This window comes from Pocillopora damicornis, chromosome 9, assembly GCF_964200805.1.
Source record: "Pocillopora damicornis chromosome 9, jaPocDami1.2, whole genome shotgun sequence".
Taxonomy (NCBI): domain Eukaryota; kingdom Metazoa; phylum Cnidaria; class Anthozoa; order Scleractinia; family Pocilloporidae; genus Pocillopora; species Pocillopora damicornis.
In genome coordinates this window covers 5,684,285-5,702,314 of record NC_142678.1, presented here as the reverse complement: position 1 = coordinate 5,702,314, position 18,030 = coordinate 5,684,285, and the positions used below count along the sequence as shown (strand labels likewise).

The 18,030-nt window shown below is 39.7% G+C and overlaps 1 protein-coding gene and 1 long non-coding RNA gene across 3 annotated transcripts; one reads left to right on the top strand and one right to left on the bottom strand.

Annotated features, from left to right (window-relative positions):
- Window positions 1-2,068: 2,068 nt before the first annotated feature.
- LOC149039799 (uncharacterized) lies at window positions 2,069-7,869 on the bottom strand. 2 transcript variants are annotated; one of them, XM_089182068.1, is made up of 4 exons: window positions 7,727-7,857; window positions 7,149-7,247; window positions 3,867-4,119; window positions 2,069-3,461 (listed from the first exon to the last, which is right to left on the bottom strand). In XM_089182068.1, the coding sequence occupies exons 3-4, from the start codon at window positions 4,104-4,106 to the stop codon at window positions 2,514-2,516; spliced, it is 1,188 nt and encodes a 395-aa protein (XP_089038194.1). In that variant the 5' UTR covers window positions 4,107-4,119; window positions 7,149-7,247; window positions 7,727-7,857; the 3' UTR covers window positions 2,069-2,513. The 2 variants fall into 2 exon arrangements, with proteins under 2 accessions (XP_089038194.1, XP_089038193.1); XM_089182067.1 differs by lacking the exon at window positions 7,149-7,247 and having other exon boundaries at window positions 7,727-7,869.
- Window positions 5,261-6,832, top strand: LOC149039800 (uncharacterized). Its single transcript, XR_016179668.1, has 2 exons — window positions 5,261-5,692; window positions 5,978-6,832. It is a non-coding gene; the product is annotated as an uncharacterized LOC149039800 (long non-coding RNA).
- Window positions 7,870-18,030: the final 10,161 nt, after the last annotated feature.

The following is an 18,030-nucleotide window of genomic DNA, read 5'->3' as shown; positions in this document are numbered from 1 at the left end:
GGGTCACATGACGAGCACGAGATTTTTGCTGAGAAAACTCTTTTGTCGGTCGTTTTATATTTCAACGTGTTTGGATTATGATTACCTGAAGCATTATAGCGCAAACGCTCGAAATACTTACAGACGCATACACAAGTCGTATTGTTCGCGGCCAATCCACACTAAAAGATGTTATTGAGCGGTAATTTTGGACCGGATTGAGTCGCGAACTGTGTATCCGTTGTAGTTTCTGGTGATTTCTGCCGTTTTAAGCTTGCTTTACCATCACTGTTATTCACATCATCTATTTATGTTACGTTGGTAAAATCTGTACAGACATCACACAAACCAACTCGCGCACAAAGTAAGAAGACTATATTGAAGGCTTGAAATTATATTACGATCGATTTTCATCAAGAAATGGGCCACGAATTTTCCACAATAGTGCAAATAATCGTGAAGACTGATAGAGGAAAAGCGATTGCGTGACGCTCGGTAAGCTGTGAGATGACATGTTATTATTTACCAGACGTAAAAACTCTTCAGATTCTGTCTGCATTTTGTACCCACTCTGCAGTCTATATTTTGTATCCGATCTGCTGTCTGCATTTTGTACTAATAGGTATCTGTGGCACCAATACAGTTTATCTTTGGTTACATTTATTCGCACAACACACATAATCTACCACAAATACCTGTGTGGGAGATAATTCGACATTTTCGTTCTTTTCCACGTTAATACTCTTCTTTCCTTTTGTAAGAATGTAGACCACAAGTAATCCACCCACCCTACAAAAAATATTTCAGTATACTAATCCGACACCCGTAGTATCACTACACTTGATTCCAAGGATCCAGTACCATCCAGGTATCCCAGTTACCCTGCTTACAGGGTCTAGTTCACTTTGCGTAGGAAAGCATTAAGATGATAAATTGACGAAAATCTGACAGCGTGCGTCATTTGTAATTTGCACTCATGTTACAACTTTGCACTCGTGATCTCGCGTTACATTAAAAAAATCACTCGTTTCCAGCCAATCAGAAGTGCGTGATGTTTTCATGTATATTACTACAGAACGAATGGACAATACAAATTCCTGTTATCAATTATTCATGACCATTGCAATTTCCGAAAAAAAAAACACATTATGAAGTTTATTTGAGAAAAAATCTATGGTGGGGGCATTGTCTGATTACAACTCTATAGAATATTTAATAAAAATAAACAGCTAATGCGCGAGTCGCGTTTGAGCAAATTGTAATGGTAATGATTATGAGCAGAAATTTTGAGTTAGATAGTCGTGAATCTGCTCACTCCGGTTGTCTCTGTAAACAGAGTATGATCCTATTTCGTGAGATTTTCACCAATAAGTGCATTGTTCAAATGTGACTTTCCTACTCCTGTCTTGCCACATGGTAGGATGGTCATTTCTTTTCGATCTGATTTCAAAAACTCTTGTAGCTGATACTTGCAACTATCATCGCCAAATATCAACTCCTTGGCCTCTTGATGGCTATTTAAGCTGACTCCGGGAGGGGATCCGTCTTCCATCTCAAAACCTAACATTCCACAAAGAAAAGAAAGCAAAGTGCACCGCGTTATTTAAATAATGAAAGAGCCTAAATAGAAATTTTCCTTGTTTTGCTCTAGGACCTCTCAGAGCGCCTTAGCACGATGAAACATTGACCCTGACGCAGGGGGTTCATTAGAACTCTACAGAGCCTTTCGGGGGAGAAATCAGGTAAACTTTATTGTGACACAACCAAAATCCTCCTGTCCCCCCATTCCCCCAGGCGATAAATACTGGTCGGTCTCATAGAAGTTAGAAGCTTGATAGAAAACAGGCACAAGTAGGCACAGAGAATAAACAGATTCAAGAGGGCCTTGTTTGCTCTTCAATATTGTATAATAAGGAAATTAAATAACGAAGGACTCAAGGAAGGCTTTCTTCTATCAAAGTTCTTAAACGCCTGCTAAATACTTTTTTCCATCTTTTCCCGTAAAATTCAGGCACGGAAACAAAAACTCTACAACCCTTTTCTTTTGGTTGGTGTTACTAATAACACAAATTAAAGAAAAATCACAAAAGACGTTTTTTAAAGTTTAATTTATCAGTCCTCTCTATTAAATAGAGCTAAATAGTTTCATTTTACTCAGAAACTTAATCTGCAGACGCTTGAAACTTATCTTATCTTGTAACAAAAAAACGCTTGGATCTCTAACAAGCCCACATATAACATGCAATCTACCTGAACTCATCACTCAGCAACTTTATCTGCAGATGCTTGAAACTCGTCTTATCTTGTAACAAAAAAAACACTTGGAGCTATATGCAATCTATCTGAACCTTTTTTCTACAGAATATTCTATTTCAGAAACGTGGCATGAACCTTTTAAGTATACAGAGTTCATTTCCGTTAATAGATTATATGTTCAAAGTGTAACTGATTGATATTTTTAATGTCAAGTAGTTTCTCTCTTTTTCACTCTTTTGGCCACCTTGTGATCATTTCTTCATGCCTTCTGGTCTACCTTAAGTGGGTCGGGAAGTTGGGTAAGACTTCTTAAAATACTTCGTTAGCCAGCCGAAGAATGTTTGGTACTTTTTACCAGATTTAGCACCGGTCAGCTCACCGATGAGTTGCCCTGATACACCGCCAAACACATCCCTAATGATTTCTTCAGAGTACGTTTCATTCACCTTGAGGGAGGGACCTGACACCTTTGCATCTTGGCCAGGCTCCTCGGACGTCCCGCCTTTCTGGAAACAACGGTTCAATTTTTCGTCAAAGTCGCTCTCTTTCAATTTTGTTCTGAATTCTTTGATTGTATTCTTTTCTTCGATGGATAAATTACCGAACTGGCCAAGATTGACAACGTTGCCATCTTTCCTTACTTGGATTTCTTCGTTTCCGTCACTAAGGGTGGAAGAAAATGAAATACGATCAACATTTGCCATCAGGAAAGCAGCTTTTGCGTTCCTGTTGATACGTTTGAAAGCTGAGATCCAAAATGCTGTTAACCAGTCTTCTCTACCTGGAAGTCTTGGATCATCCAACTCTCCGGCTGGCGTAAATGGCAAATTAGTCGCTGTAATATCAGGTACTCCGATAGCAACCAAATGTTTGTTTATCGCTTTCTTGAAAGCTAAAACACGGTTATTGAAAGCGGTTGCTTCAGGTACGTCATCTGTCTTCTTGGTTGGCGATAGTGGGACTTCGTTGGCAAAGGTTAAAACCACAAGAGCATGTTCCCAAAGTTTCTCCCCCAAGGCTTCTGTAAGCTTCTTTAACGTTTCCAAGTCGTCGGTGCGGAATCGCTTACTGGTCATCTCAGTGCAGAAGAGAAACAAGTCGAAGTGGGTCACTCTCTCCTTGATTTTCCGCAGATATTCTTCATCATTGCCGGTTGCGTCTGCAAGTCCTGGAGTGTCGAACACTGTGATAGTTACGCCGTTTTTGACAACTTCATAAGCAGTTACCTGAGGGACATAAAACAGGAAATGATTACAACTTTTAACTCTAACAGAGATTTCATTATGATATGGCTTGGTATGTTACCTCAGTTACGCGAGAAAAATGCATGAAAACGTTTTATTCATATAAAGCCCTGTTCGTCTAAAAGACGTTGAAAAGAAGTATTTACTTATCCTTAGGGTAATTTTGTACCTAATACCTGTAAAGTAATTCGATAATTCTTTCTTAATTTCAAGTATTAAAGATGGGAATTTCCGGAAGAAAAAAAGGGAACAGATGGATTCTAGACATGCATGGACGCGAGATATTATCCATTTTCCTATCCACAAGTAATGCACAGTAACCCGTTAATGAAAGCACCTCATAATAGTTTAAAAGGTGAAGTAATTGTCGATATCAAAGTAGCTTACGTCATCAGTTTGTGGGTCGATGTCATATCCTTCTGCTGCAACGTTTTCTCCAATGAGCGCATTTGTCAAATAAGACTTGCCAACTCCTGTCTTGCCACTCAGGAGGATATTAACTGTCTGGCCACCGGAACTGACAAATTCTTCGATCTGATACTCCAAGTTTTTTGCACCAAATATAATCTGACCAACTTCAGTTGCCGAGGCATCAGAACTTTTCTCTGAGGTCCCTTCCTGTGCCATTCTTGATAACAAACTTTGAAAAAAATCATTTTTATTAATATAAGAGGAAGAAAATAAAACATGTGTAAATTGACCAAATCATTGTGGATAGAAAATTATTAAGAAATATTTAGTCATTGTCAAAATAATAATCTGCTGTTTGTTTTTCTCAATCAAAAGATTATGACGTCAACATAAATGCTTTCCAAAGAGCATCTGGCATCAATTGGATCATTAAGTGATCTTGCTCACACGTGCTTCATTCGTGTTGCAGCCTTTAAAGACTGAGTTGATTTGTTGAAACAGTTTTGAGTCATCTATGAAGACGTAAGTAGGTAGTTTTTGATTACGACGAGAAATCAAAATTCGGCTGCTAATACTCTGATCTTCAGGTGTTTTATTTCCATGCGGGATCAGTCGCCCGACTACTGGTTATGTGCTACGTGGCAGAAGAGTAGAATGCAAGAAAATCTACTTCGCCGAGAAAAATTTTGATAAATCTTAACTGTGCTTGCGCTTAATTCTCCTCAGTCGATTTGCTGTAGTACTGACATATTAATATATCGATCAGTTCAGGCATTCAAACCTTCCATCTAAAAATATTGATCAAATTCGGTGGTCAATACTCTAAGTGCCTTGTGTTTTATTCTCTATTTAATTTACTTTAGGGGAGCGCTTAGTTTTTCTTTCAAATACTTTGAGTGCTCTGTGTTTTGTTCTTTATTTAGTTTACGTTAGCCGGGCAATTTACAATTCAGTGTCCGCATTCAAATACATACTTTGCTTTAAGGATATAGAAAAAGATGTTAGGCGATATTTGGCTAGCTTAAAAGTGTCTAAACCCCGTTAAAAACTATGTCTTCTTAATGACGAGCGAGAGTAGATCTTGCTATCGATATCGGTCAAAATATATTACTCGACTTTTGCCAGCAAAATCGGCTCGAACTTCTTCAATCGTGGATCGTTTCGCGCACAAAGATAAAGCTACTATTTTGACCAGTGATGTTTAATTCGTAACGGCGACAAATAGCGAAGACCTGAACAAATGTACACCGGATTTTGTCGACGCATCGAAAGATACCACGAATACACGACAGACGGCAAACGGGCAGGATTTAACGAGAGATACTTTATGTAGTCTTATCTGAGCGGTTTTCTAGGGTCAAAACCATTATGGGATAGATTTAGAGGCAGTTTTGGTCGAATGTGACACTCAGTGTACTCGGAGCAATCAAAGGAAAAGTTATAATCAAAGGAAAAGTGATATCGAAAATGGTCGGAGAGAAAAGTAGATCTGTCTACAGGAAGAAAAGAAAGAGAAATTTTTCTGGAAGGCGAAAACAGAAAGAAGAGTCTGAAGAAACAGCTCCTGATGTTGACGAAATCGCCGCCTCAACTCCGAGCACTTCGCGGGATGAAAATCAGCTCTCCGACTCGGACTCTAAAGAAACCGTTGGTTCCTCCAGAAAGAAAATGAAATATTCCGCTTCTTTTAGACAGCTCTGATGAAGAGTATACCTTCAATACCGAGGAAAGCGAGGGATTTAGATTAATAAATGCGAAAAATTTATCCACGGCCGTCTCAAAGGCACACGTGTGTGAGAAAGGTGAGAATTTTTTTTAAATCCATGTCTTTCACTGTTCTCGATTATGACTTATTTCCCATGTCATATCGACCCATAGTTCCAGTTTTTCCCTAATAAATACGCTGATTTATCTATTAAATCTTGGATTGGGTAAGAGAAAGATTTTTAGGTATTGTGCATATACACTGTAAACAAAAAATTATGGGGAAAAAATCACAGAATGTGTATTTCTGACTTGAGGTATTTACTTTGCTCACAACAAAATTGCCCGATTTATCTTACAATTTTCACTTGATTTGTCTATAGGAACCTTAACTCTTGAGGAAGATAAAAGTGCAAGAGTGGGGGTTACAGTTTTCCCTTCAGTGCAGTTCTTGCGAGGAATCCAGTCCACTTCCACCATCCAGTGGTGTGACCCAGCGAGGGAAATCATATGACATTAACTGCTGAGTCTTTTAGTAGGCTAAAAATCATGGAGAGGCTTTGTATCCCTGGTGGTGTTTGTACAAGAGAGAGAACACATGCAAAAGACAGTAAAAGATTGGCTAAGTCCAATTTGCAGGTTATGCAGAAGGAAAAGAGACGGCATCAAGGGAAGTGACTTCTGAGGACTCATCGAGAGGAAGCCCTTGGAGAAGCTGAAGGAGTTACTTATGCACCAGGAGGCTTTTAAATTACTTTTAGATACTCCTGCAGACAAAATATGGACACTTGGGCCACTATAGTGGTTACATATTGTAAAAAATTAAGTTTGATTGCTATCTGTAAGTTTAAAGGCTATTTTCTCATTATGCAATAATTTTGTTTTCAAGAAAAGATATCTTGACAACAATTTATCCAATTGATCTGAAATTTTCAGCATTTGTTCCTTTTGATAAGTTTTGTGTTAAAAGCAGAGCAATTTTCCATATGATGTATGTACTTAAAGTTATGAAGTGAAACACCCCTCTGATTTTCCATGTCAAATTTAATTCATCATCATTTAAAATGTTTTCAACATATTAGAAATCCCACTGCTTATAACAATAAGCAACATGTCTTCTTTGAATTGATACTAAAAACATTATTTTTTATTAATTCCAGAAGGAGTTATCTTTTCTTAATTACCCTTGGTAGAACCCAGCAGGTGGCTCAATTAAATGAGTGGTATCCTATTACAATTGACAAGTTGAGTCTGGAATATTTTTTTTCATGATCTTCAAGTCATAAGCTTTCCAGGGATATACAGTTTGCCTAAGTTTTGAAGTAAGTCCTAGCTGTGAAAAATGGGCATTTTGGGCCTTAATTGTAGACAGTGCCACGGTTGTCTAAAAAAGTTGGATAATTTGCCGCAGAATCTCAAGGTTTTACAAATCTCTTTAAGAGATACTTACGGTGCACCTGCGAAGAAAGAGCAAATTATTTCTCAGTCGAAAGGATCGCTACAGGAAACATAACTAACTTTAATTTATTTGAAAGTATTTTAGTGATCTGTTACCTTTTGTCGGCAAACTTATCTGTCAGTCTTTAATCAAACACAGCTGGTATAGAGAATAGGAAGCGAGGATTCTTGGAAAAAATCGAGGACGCGAGGATTCTTGGAAAAAGAAGAAACATCTTACAACAAATTATCCAACAAAGATTCCTTCAAAAAAATGTTTCGGAATTAGCTTAAAACTGTCTAAACCCCGTTAAAAACTATGTCTTCTGAATGACGAGCGAGAGTAGATCTTGCTATCTATATCGGTCATAATATATTACTCGACTTTTGCCAGCAAAACCGGCTCGAACTTCTTCAATCGTGGATCGTTTTGCGCACAAAGATAAAGCTACTATTTTGACCAGTGATGTTTAATTCGTAACGGCGACAACTAGCGAAGACCTGAACAAATGTACACCGGATTTTGTCGACGTATCGAAAGATACCACGAATACACGACAGACGGCATGGGAAAGCATTTTTTTTCAAAATGAAAATATATATTCATTTTTAAATCGACGTCTTCCTTGTCGTTGTAATGTACTGTTAGATGACTATCGGCAAATCAGTTGCACAAATTAATCCATTCAACCTACCTTGAAAGGCAAGGCAAATGCTCGGTCTTTCGTGAAGATCGGGTAATTTAGTATTATCCACCGCAAAGAGTCGAAAAGCTGACGCCTCGAACTCGTTTAAACCCTTCGTCAGAGCGATTAGAGGAATTGTGGGTTTTGTGTGTGGTTTTATTTGCAGAAAATGGAGCTACGCTATTGGTGGGAATATGGTGAGGAGAAAAAAAATAATAAATTTGTTGAATGAAAAGCGCTCGTTGATACGGTGGTGATAAAGAGCGTCGATTTGAAAGATAAATTTTTGTTCTAGAGTTTTGCGGCTTTTCGAACTGCCCAGATGAAGGGAAAGGCCGGAAACTGCCATATGCTACTTCAGGAGCCTAAGTAATGGGCTCCTGGCTGCTAGAATGATTAGGAAGATTAAAGTGTCTTGTGACTGGTTTGGACACGTCCTTGTCATTTCTTTCTACATCGCGGACGTGTTCTCGGAATTTGTCATCTAGTTTTACCAATGTACAACTTTTTTGCAATAAGTAGAGGTTATGCAGATTTTAAGGTGCAAAATAGCTTTCAATAAGAACTACTCCGGTGTCAGCTATTCGCTAGTTTTCTCTCTCTTCCTCCATAGTATTAATCTTCCCTTCCAAGGCTATCTCGTTGCCAGTCTATGAAGTAATTAACAATCCAGTCGAAGGCAGCGGCACCATGAGAGCCACTATCCTTTCGAATACCACCCTGATGGTTCCTCTAGCGTACCTCATCATGACATCTCTCAGGTTTTCTCTTACTGAAGGAGGGACGGGGTTGATGCTGGGGAAACTCTACCCTGGGCCTCTCTACCCATGATCAGTGCCTATCGTACCTGAGCGTAGACGCAGATGTGACTCCGGGCTTATTAATATCTCCACCATGAAAACACTGGTAATGAGGCGGCGATCAGAAGCGGTGTCACCATTTTGATCGCAACGGCTACGATCACCTTGGACAGCCCATTTTAGCGAGTTCTTCATTTCGAGGTTTTCAACGTACATAAGAAACGGACTTTTCTTAAAATGGGCTCTTTTCATCAAAGTAAGCGATCAGATCGCAAGCGATACATCGTGGAAGTAAGGTGAGGTATTTTTATTGAGAATTTGACGTATTTTTTTTATTCCTTAAAGCGATCATAAATATTCCTATACAAACTCTTACAATTCCGCCATAACTGTTATTGCGCAAGATGATCATCTCGCAGCTGGAACTTGGGCCGCCTGTGATGTCACGCTTAAAGAAATACGTAGAAAGCTAGATACTGTAAACAAAAATACTCCCTGTAGCACGCTTCAAATCTCAAAACTTTATATTCGTTTACGTTTGCAAACAGCCTTCAAAACATTGGTTACTTTATTGCCTGATATGAAATGTTCACCATAATATGACAGCGACTTTAACTTCAGTCGAAAGATCAATAAGCATAATATTTTCAATAAAATTCTAGTTCCTTGGTGAAAAAAAAGTTCCCTAACCCTAAGCAAAAGTTTCGGCTGCCGCCGGAAGCTGGCTGTTAGCTTGAACCTTGTGTAATTTATCATTTCTCTATCTGGATAACAGTATTCCTGTAAGAGCATTTCCATAAAGGGATAGTGAGACCAGAAGATGATAAATAAAAATTTTAGTTCAGATTTTAAGAATACACCAGTCTCTATAAAAAAAAAACCCAATAAATTTCGAATTTTCTTTCTGCAGACAAACTCGATCCCTAACCGCAGCAATTCTCTTGTTCAGATCTTTTTTGCATTACGTCTGATAAATACACTATGAGCTTAACTTTCACAAGCACCAAGGTAATTTGATATCAACACTTAGCAGGACAATATTTTTCACTTTGCGTAGGAAAGCATTAAGATGATAAATTGACGAAAATCTGACAGCGTGCGTCATTTGTAATTTGCACTCATGTTACAACTTTGCACTCGTGATCTCGCGTTACATTAAAAAAATCACTCGTTTCCAGCCAATCAGAAGTGCGTGATGTTTTCATGTATATTACTACAGAACGAATTGGACAACACAAATTCCTGTTATCAATTATTGATGACCATTGCAATTTCCGAAAAAAAACTCATTATGAAGTTTATTTGAGAAAATATCTATGGTAAAGGCATTGTCTGATTACAACTCTATAGAATAATTAATATAAATAAACAGCTAATGCGCGAGTCGCGTTTGAGGAAATTGTAATGGTCATGATTATGAACAGAAATTTTGAGTTAGATAGTCGTGAATCTGCTTACTCCGGTTGTCTCTGTAAACAGAGTATGATCCTCTTTCGTGAGATTTTCACCAATAAGTGCATTGGTCAAATGTGACTTTCCTACTCCTGTCTTGCCATATAGTAGGATGGTCATTTCTTTTCGATCTGATTTCAAAAACTCTTGTAGCTGATAGTTGCAACTATCGTCGCCAAATACCAACTCCTTGGCCTCTTGATGGCTATTTAAGCTGACTCCGGGAGGGGATCCGTCTTCCATCTCAAAACCTAACATTCCACAAAGAAAAGAAAGCAAAGTGCACCGCGTTATTTAAATAATGAAAGAGCCTAAATAGAAATTTTCCTTGTTTTGCTCTAGGCCCCTTTAGAGCACCTTAGCACGATAAAATATTGACCTGATAGAAATTATACTTTGTATGTCTGATATATCTTTTAATTAAAAGATATCCCAGCAGCCCCAGCGCTTAGGGGTGGAATTCCACCCATCATTTCCGGAAGAGTATTGCGTTACTTCCGACTCTTTCCATATTTGGTCTGTATGACGTTGACATGTTAAACGAATCATGTAGCGAGTTTGGTGAGCGACATTTGAAAATACTACACAACACTAATTTGACATTTTAAGTTTCACCGTTGAACATGGCTTCATCGTCCAAGCGTGCGCGTGTGAACCTTGTCTCCGCTGAAATAATGTTAGAGAAGATCTTTAATGATGAAAACTCCGCTGATGGGATGGACAGTGGAGAAGAAAGTGATCTGGACTGGCAGCTAGAAAATGAGAGTGGGGAATCGAGGTGAGAAGTCAATAAAGGCCATGGGAAAATGGTCGCCATCGAACATGTAGTCTTGAGATGCGAAGTCGTTCGCCTCAGGTCGCCCTTTTGTGTTTGATTCTTGTGCATTTCTTCAAATTTGATTAAAATTTGAGTTTAGGGACTCTGAAAATCAGCAATTTACGTTACGAGCATGTTTTTAGCGATGAGATGCGATGCGATTCAAGCTATTTGGAAGCGTGGTTCGATCAGCTGTTACCATGGAGAAATGCATTTTTCGGTTGCGTCCGTTGCGTGCGATTCGATAACGATTTGGCGATTTAGTTTAATATAGATTTTTCATTCGGTTAATTTTGACTGACTTACGCAATATAAACATTTTACTTATGACAGTTTTAGCGAAGGAGAAGTTGAAGATGACGAGCGGCCGGAGGAGGCTAGGACATCCACTAAGGAACCCATGGTTCCTGGTAAGTGAAATATTTCCACCCGGCAAAATTTAGAATAACAAGTATAATTTTCGAATGCACATACCATAGAATAACGTGAATTTTTTTAGGATATCAGTATATCGCTGTTGATGATAACTGATTTTTTCACTGAAAATTATATTTTTGTTTTACAGTTCAAAATGACTAAAATGAAACACGCATGATTCCCTGTAACTCTGAGTTTCGTTCCTACGCACTCGTCAGACAGATCAAACCTGTCTGACGAGTGCGTAAGCACGAAACTCAGAGTTACAGGTAATCATGCGTGTTTCATTTGTCATTTTGAACTGTATTTCGCTCTACACTCATGTGTGTTGAGCACTTTCCAACAGCATTAATGCTACAATTTCTCATAATTATTTTTGTTTTAATGTGTAGTTGCTGGCCCCTCTGCTACTTCTACTGCTGCCTGTCCAATTCCTCCTCTCAATTCTGCCGCTCCTCTTGGTGAGTAAATGTCTTGAAAGGAGGAAAATTTGTTGTTGGCAACCGTCTGTCTCGGAAGACAATGGAAATCTGCACCAAAGAAGTAGAATCACGTCAAGCTGCACCGCCGGCTGTGGCTGTGAAGCCCAATACGGGAGCCGCAGACCCGCTGGCATTTTGTGCAGGTAAAGTCATTTGTGGGGGTTGGTTGAATGGGGGCAGACTGGAGCCTCTGTCGCCTGTGAGTCCTCTTCACCTCCCACTGGCTCTCCCTCTTCAACTCGGCTTGTTTGACGCCGGCCTTGACAGTCAATCGCCAGAGTGTACGGTCGGCTGTTGCTGACTCAAGGTTTCCAGGGCTGATGCTGCAGGTCTTCAAGTCACGCTTGCAGACATCCTTGTAGCGCAGAGTTGGTCGTCCTGTTGGCCGCGTCCCTGTGGCGAGCTCACCGTACATGATGTCCTTTGGGATGCGTCCATCATCCATTCTGCATACATGGCCGAGCCAGCGCAGTCGCCTCTGGGTCAGCATGGCATAAATGCTGGGTAGACCTGCCCGTGATAGGACCTCTGCATTTGTGATGCGGTCTTGCCAGGTGATGCCAAGGAGTCGTCTAAGGCAGCGCATGTGAAAGGCATTCAACCTGCGTTCTTGGCGGGAGTAGAGGGTCCATGTCTCACTACCGTAGAGAAGGGTGCTCAGTACGCAGGCTTGGTACACCTTCATCTTTGTGTTGATGGTCAACAGGGAATTGTCCCAAACTCTCTTTTCGAGGCGAGCCATTGCCGTTGCTGCTTTTCCTATCCGAACATTGAGCTCAGAGTCCAGGGATAGGTTTCTGGAGATACAGGAGCCAAGGTAGGTGAAGTTGTCGACTACCTCTAAGGCGTGCTCGCCAATGGTGATGTGTGGAGTGACGCTGACACCTTGGCCCATGATGTTAGTCTTCTTCAGGCTGATGGTTAGGCCAAAGTCATTACAGGCTTCCGCAAAGCGTGTGATGAGCCGCTGCAGTGCCTCAGGAAAATATTACTTGGTTTATCAAACCTTATCTATAGGATCTATGGACTTTATCAACAAAACTAAAATATTTGTTATGTTTGTGTAGGTCCTGGAAGATTCCATGGTGCTGATGCTGTTGGTGTTCCTGCTTCTCGAGATCGTGGTGTTCGTGCCACTCGAGGTCGTTCAAGTGGTTCGGCTGGCCGTAGGAGTGTGCGTGGTCGCACTCGTACTCCTGCTCGTGCCCCTTTCAAATCTTATAATGATCATGATGTAAGCAATCCCATTCCTCCTTTTACTCCTTCAAGGCCAGCTGGAATCCATTTTGAGCGGCCTCAACTCAGGAGCACCATGAAAAAGGCGGTAGAGTTTTTTAACCTATTTTTTACAATTGAAATGATAAACAATATAGTTGCACATACAAATAGTTATGCTTGGGAGCATATATTTTCTGGGTCCCATCAGAGTTATACAAGCCCTGATGGTAGTTGGAAAGAGACCACAGCTGATGAAATAAAGCGGCTGATTGCTCTTATCATTTATATGGGGCTTGTTAAGATTGGTGATGTTGACAAGTATTGGAGCATAAAGACCCTATTTCATGGTCTCTGGGCAAGAGCAATCATGTCTAGAACCAGATTCAAAGCCCTAATGGCCATGTTGCATGTGGTAGATCCCGCTAAAGAAGATAAATCCCATAAGCTGCGTGAAGTTGAGTCCTTTATTGATTATTTTAAATCTAGGTGTCTTGCTTTGTACCAGCCCAGACAAAATTTAGCTATTGACGAGCGCATGGTTAAGTCTCGCCACAGGTCTGGTATACGTCAGTATATCAAAGACAAGCCCACCAGATGGGGTATTAAATTGTGGGTATTGGCTGACAGTTCAAATGGTTACACCGTAGACTTCAATGTCTACATTGGTAAAGTCACGGGGCAGGAAACTAGTAAATTTGGGTTAGGTTATGATGTAGTGATGAAACTTATAAGGCCTTTTCTCAATCAGGGTTACCATTTATTTGTTGATAACTTTTATACATCAGTCAAATTATTCAAAGATTTGTTTGCTCAGGGAGTCCTTGCCACTGGTACCATGCGGGAAACCAGGAGAGACTTTCCAGCTGCGCTCAAAAACAGTAAGGAATGGGGTAAGGGGAAAGAAAGGGGTAGCATGCGTTGGGAAAGGGATCCTCCTTGTTTGGCACTTCAGTGGGTGGATAACAAAGTAGTTTCAATGTTAACAACTATAGATAGAGCTAATGATCATGGTCTGGTCAACAGGAAAACAAAGAAAGATGGTGTGTGGAACACAAGGGAAGTATCACAACCTAAAGTTATAGATAATTACAATAAGTTTATGAGTAGGGTTGACCGATCTGATCAAATTCTAACTACAAATAGTGCACTACGTAAGTCCATGAAGTGGTGGAAAACTTTGTTTTACCACCTAATTGACATGGCTGTAGTTAATGGTTTTATTCTTTTTAAAGAGCATCAGGCTCAGTTTCCTGACGATGATGCTCTTAAAAGGCCCTCCCATTATTCTTTGGCTGATTTCCGGGTAGAAATTATTAGACAAATCTGTGGTTTCCCTGATTATGGTAGTCCACCTGCAAATACCACAGTGGAATCACCCCCTCCTGCCCCAGAGGAGTTTATATCTGTCCATATCCCAGTTTTCTCTAGTACTCAGAGACGCTGTGTTGTATGTTATAAAAAGGGTAGGGGAGATTTTAGGGTTCGATCTTATTGTGATGCCCCTCAATGTCAGAAGTATATGCATGTTAGTAAGGGTTGGGATTGTTTTGCAGTGTTTCATTCTAAGAAGTACCATCACTAAATTTTTGGTGTACCATATTTCACATACTTAGAACATTTTGCTAATATTTTTTCCAATGTTTTCAGATATTGTGTTTCTCAAAAATATCAAAAAAAAAAAGAAAAAAAAACAAAACAAAAAAATTTTAAAAAATTATATTTTGCTATACCTTGTTGCTTTTATCTAATGTCAGTAGAAATAGTTGTGATTCAGTTCTAGTTTTCTCATAGAGGCCTCCTAATAGTTAGAAACGGGACTCCTGTGGAGATGTTTGTCCGACAGAACCCTGGTGTCACGCCGCGAAAAATCTGCCCTTGGTTTCAAGAAATCAAAAGATCGCCAAACTGTCCTTGGTTGTAGTAATGCCACAGGAACCCATAAACCGAAACCAGTTGTGATTGTAAAATTTGCGACGCCACGATGTTTTAAACGTAAACATGGTTGCGCTTCCTGTCATTTACAAGTCTCAAAGAAACGTTTGGATGAACTCAGAGATTTTTGCTGAGTGGTTCAAGAAAGATTTCGTCCCAGTTATTAAACGCCACCAACGTGCACCAAACATTCGTTCACCTAAAGCGTTGTTGCTGATGGACAACTGTTCTGCTCATCCTGAAGAGATGAAAACCCGCGATTGGTCTGTTACCTGTATGGTTCTCTTCCAAACACAACTTAGCCGATTCAGTCAATGGATCAAAGCGTCTCACAAGCAATGAAGAACCTCTACAAGAGGAAACTCCTTCAAAAAGTGATTTGCGGTCATTATCTTGATCCAACACAACACATTAAGGAAATTGTAAAGCAACACACTATGAAAAATGCGCTCTACCTGCTTGCTGATGCGTTGGACAGTCTTCTTATTTATTGTTAACTACTGCGTTGAAAAAAAAAACGATTTTCCCTTATTTAAGTAGACTCTATTGATATCTGCTAATCGCCATTTCCCGCCCGTTTTATCCCACGACCACGACCCTAGAGCTATCTGAGCAATAACAATATTAACCCTTTTACTCCTGAGATCTTATTAGTAATTCTGCTTACTGTCTGCAATACAGTTCTCTAGTTGTTAGGGTGGAGAATTTGGTATTGGATCAGCTAACCATCCCTCGATTGATATTTTTCTTTATTCTCATCACTTGTCCACTTGACATTTCATTGATATTGTTAGGGAGAAATTCTTTCTTGGTCACTTATGGGAGTTAATAGTCACATCTTTTCACTAATCTTCCACAGCTCGTAATAACTTCGGTTTCCTGTATTTTTGTGTGGAAGGGCCCGAATTTTAAATTTGGTCACGGTCGTCGTTTATCTTCCAAAGAGGTATTTCCAGCGCACAAACGCTGGTCATCTAATTGAATCAATCAGCCAATGATCTTTAACTGCTCTCACGGCTCGTTTTCACATCAGAACGTAAACAATCGAAGCCATTCATAATAGTGTTCGGTTTGCGCCTAAACTTGAGTTTGTTTTGTCCAACGATACTAAAAATAATTTCATGACGAAAACTGGCAGGTTAAAGGTGAGGAGCGATTGTGAAAAAATCGAGTTAAAGGCGAGGAGCGATTGTAAATCCCGAGGTGTTTTAGGTCTCACTTCGTGAGATTGCTCACGAAGTAATTACTAAAATAGTCACGGAATCACTTACAAAAGCATGCTTGTTCTTGCGTTACTCTATTTAGTAACACCCCTAAAATAAAGTGAAGCCGAGTGAACGCCACCGTAGCCTCTTGTTTCAAGCCTAAACTCGCTTGTCTTTCAAAACTTTATGGAAGGAAGGAAATACTAGACTTGCTTCAAAGACTCGCTGTACAGTCCTGGAGCCAAGTTTAGTCAAAAGGACATAACGCGGGCGTTTTGTACTTTCTTTTGTTGACGTCGCTCAGATTCAAATCACACTACTTCGTTCAATCTATCAATTAGAATATTCGCAAAACACACTTTCAACTCGCATCTACTTTGCCGATGACCAGGGAAGGTTATAGCATGTAATTTATAAAATGGAACTTGCCCTTTCCAAGCGAATTTGGATGTTGCATGACAACCAAAGGTTTCTAGCCCTCTCTTAGATCAACGTTACTTACCAATAGAATAAAAGCACTAAACTATTTTTAAAAAATTATGGAAAATCGCAACAGCTGAAGAGTAGAAAAAAAAGAGTAGAAGGCTCGTTAGCCGCATCCAAAATTCTCTTCACTTCCCTTGCCTCAGGAGGAAAAGACAACAGCCTGGTCTCTACGTGCCTGCTCCTGTCTCTTCCGAAAAAGGCTACTGTAAAGGGCCTTCAGATTGGGAAAGTCCCCTTGGCAACTTACCTTGCTTGCGATTAATGTTTGCATTGCTCCAGTCTTGGAAATAAAAAAAATTGTCGTTAATGATTTTTTGTACGTCATTGTTTGAACTTATGTAAGTAAAAACACTTCTAGACGTACTTCTGCAACGTAAGCATAATCGTTTTCAACGATAAACGACCTGACTCCCTCTCTTAAGACTTTCCTTGGCCTTTCTAGTGCTCCTGTTGTTTTTCCTCCCGTGATTGACGCTTCGACTTGGCGCATTTTGGACAAAGGATATTGAAAATTTTCGTGACTAAGGCCATACTTGTATCTCTGCCATGGTTTTCGGAATTTATCTACATTTTTCTTTACGTCATTGTTTCAACGCTGAAAGTAGTTTAAAATAACTTTGGACACTTCTGCAAAGTAAGCATAGTCGGCGACGATCACAAACGTATCGACTTCTGGTTCTCTTTCGTAAATGGTCTGAGGCAATAAATAAGAAAACGACTCATAAGTCGTGGCCAGGGTCTCCTTGTTTCTCTTAGAGGGAGAGGACACGGCCCAGTCTTTGTGTGCCCACTCCTGTCTCTTTGACCTCTCAAAAGTGGCTCTAATAGGGTCTAAGGAAGGCTTTACCTTTCTTGGAACTCTGCAAGACTAAGATGGGACGATGAGTCATCAACCCTCCAACTCCAAGATCAAATTTGTAATTCTCCTTACTGTCAACCATACATTTCTTATAATGTTACTTCAGAGAATTTGGTATTGGATCAACTTACTATCCTCAAGTGATGAGAATAAAGAAAAACATCAATTTATCTGGTTGATATTAACATTGTAAGGACAAATTCTGTCTTGGTCACTCATGGGAGTTGTACAGTTCTTCAAACAGTTCTTGTGAAGAGCACTCATCCATTGGAAGGGGCAATGGATTACGCATGCTCACAACTTCATCATAAGCTTCATCATAAGACGATTTGCTGTGGTATTGACACTTAAACTTATTGATCATTTCAGGCATTCAATCCTTCAACCTGTATTTCATTCTCTCCTCCTCGATCTAAAAACGTATTTGATTTTGATCCAATTTGGTCGTCAAAACTCAGAGTGCTCTGTGTTTTGTTCTCCACTTAGTTTACTTCAAGGATGCACTTAGTTTTTCTTTCAAATTATTCAAACAGGCTATTTTTGTGACCCTGAGATGTTGAAAGTTATTCAATATTTGTGTAATCCGTTGGCTTGGTGACCTTATTTGTCAGTCGTGGAATCTTATATGGCTGTTCTCGAGAAAAG

Coding starts and splice junctions, on each gene's coding strand:
- LOC149039799 (XM_089182067.1), bottom strand. CDS start 4,106: ATGGCACAGGAAGGGACCTCAGAGAAAAGTTCTGATGCCTCGGCAACT. Junction 3,462..3,866: donor TCGACCCACAAACTGATGAC/GTAAGCTACTTT, acceptor TATGTCCCTCAG/GTAACTGCTTATGAAGTTGT.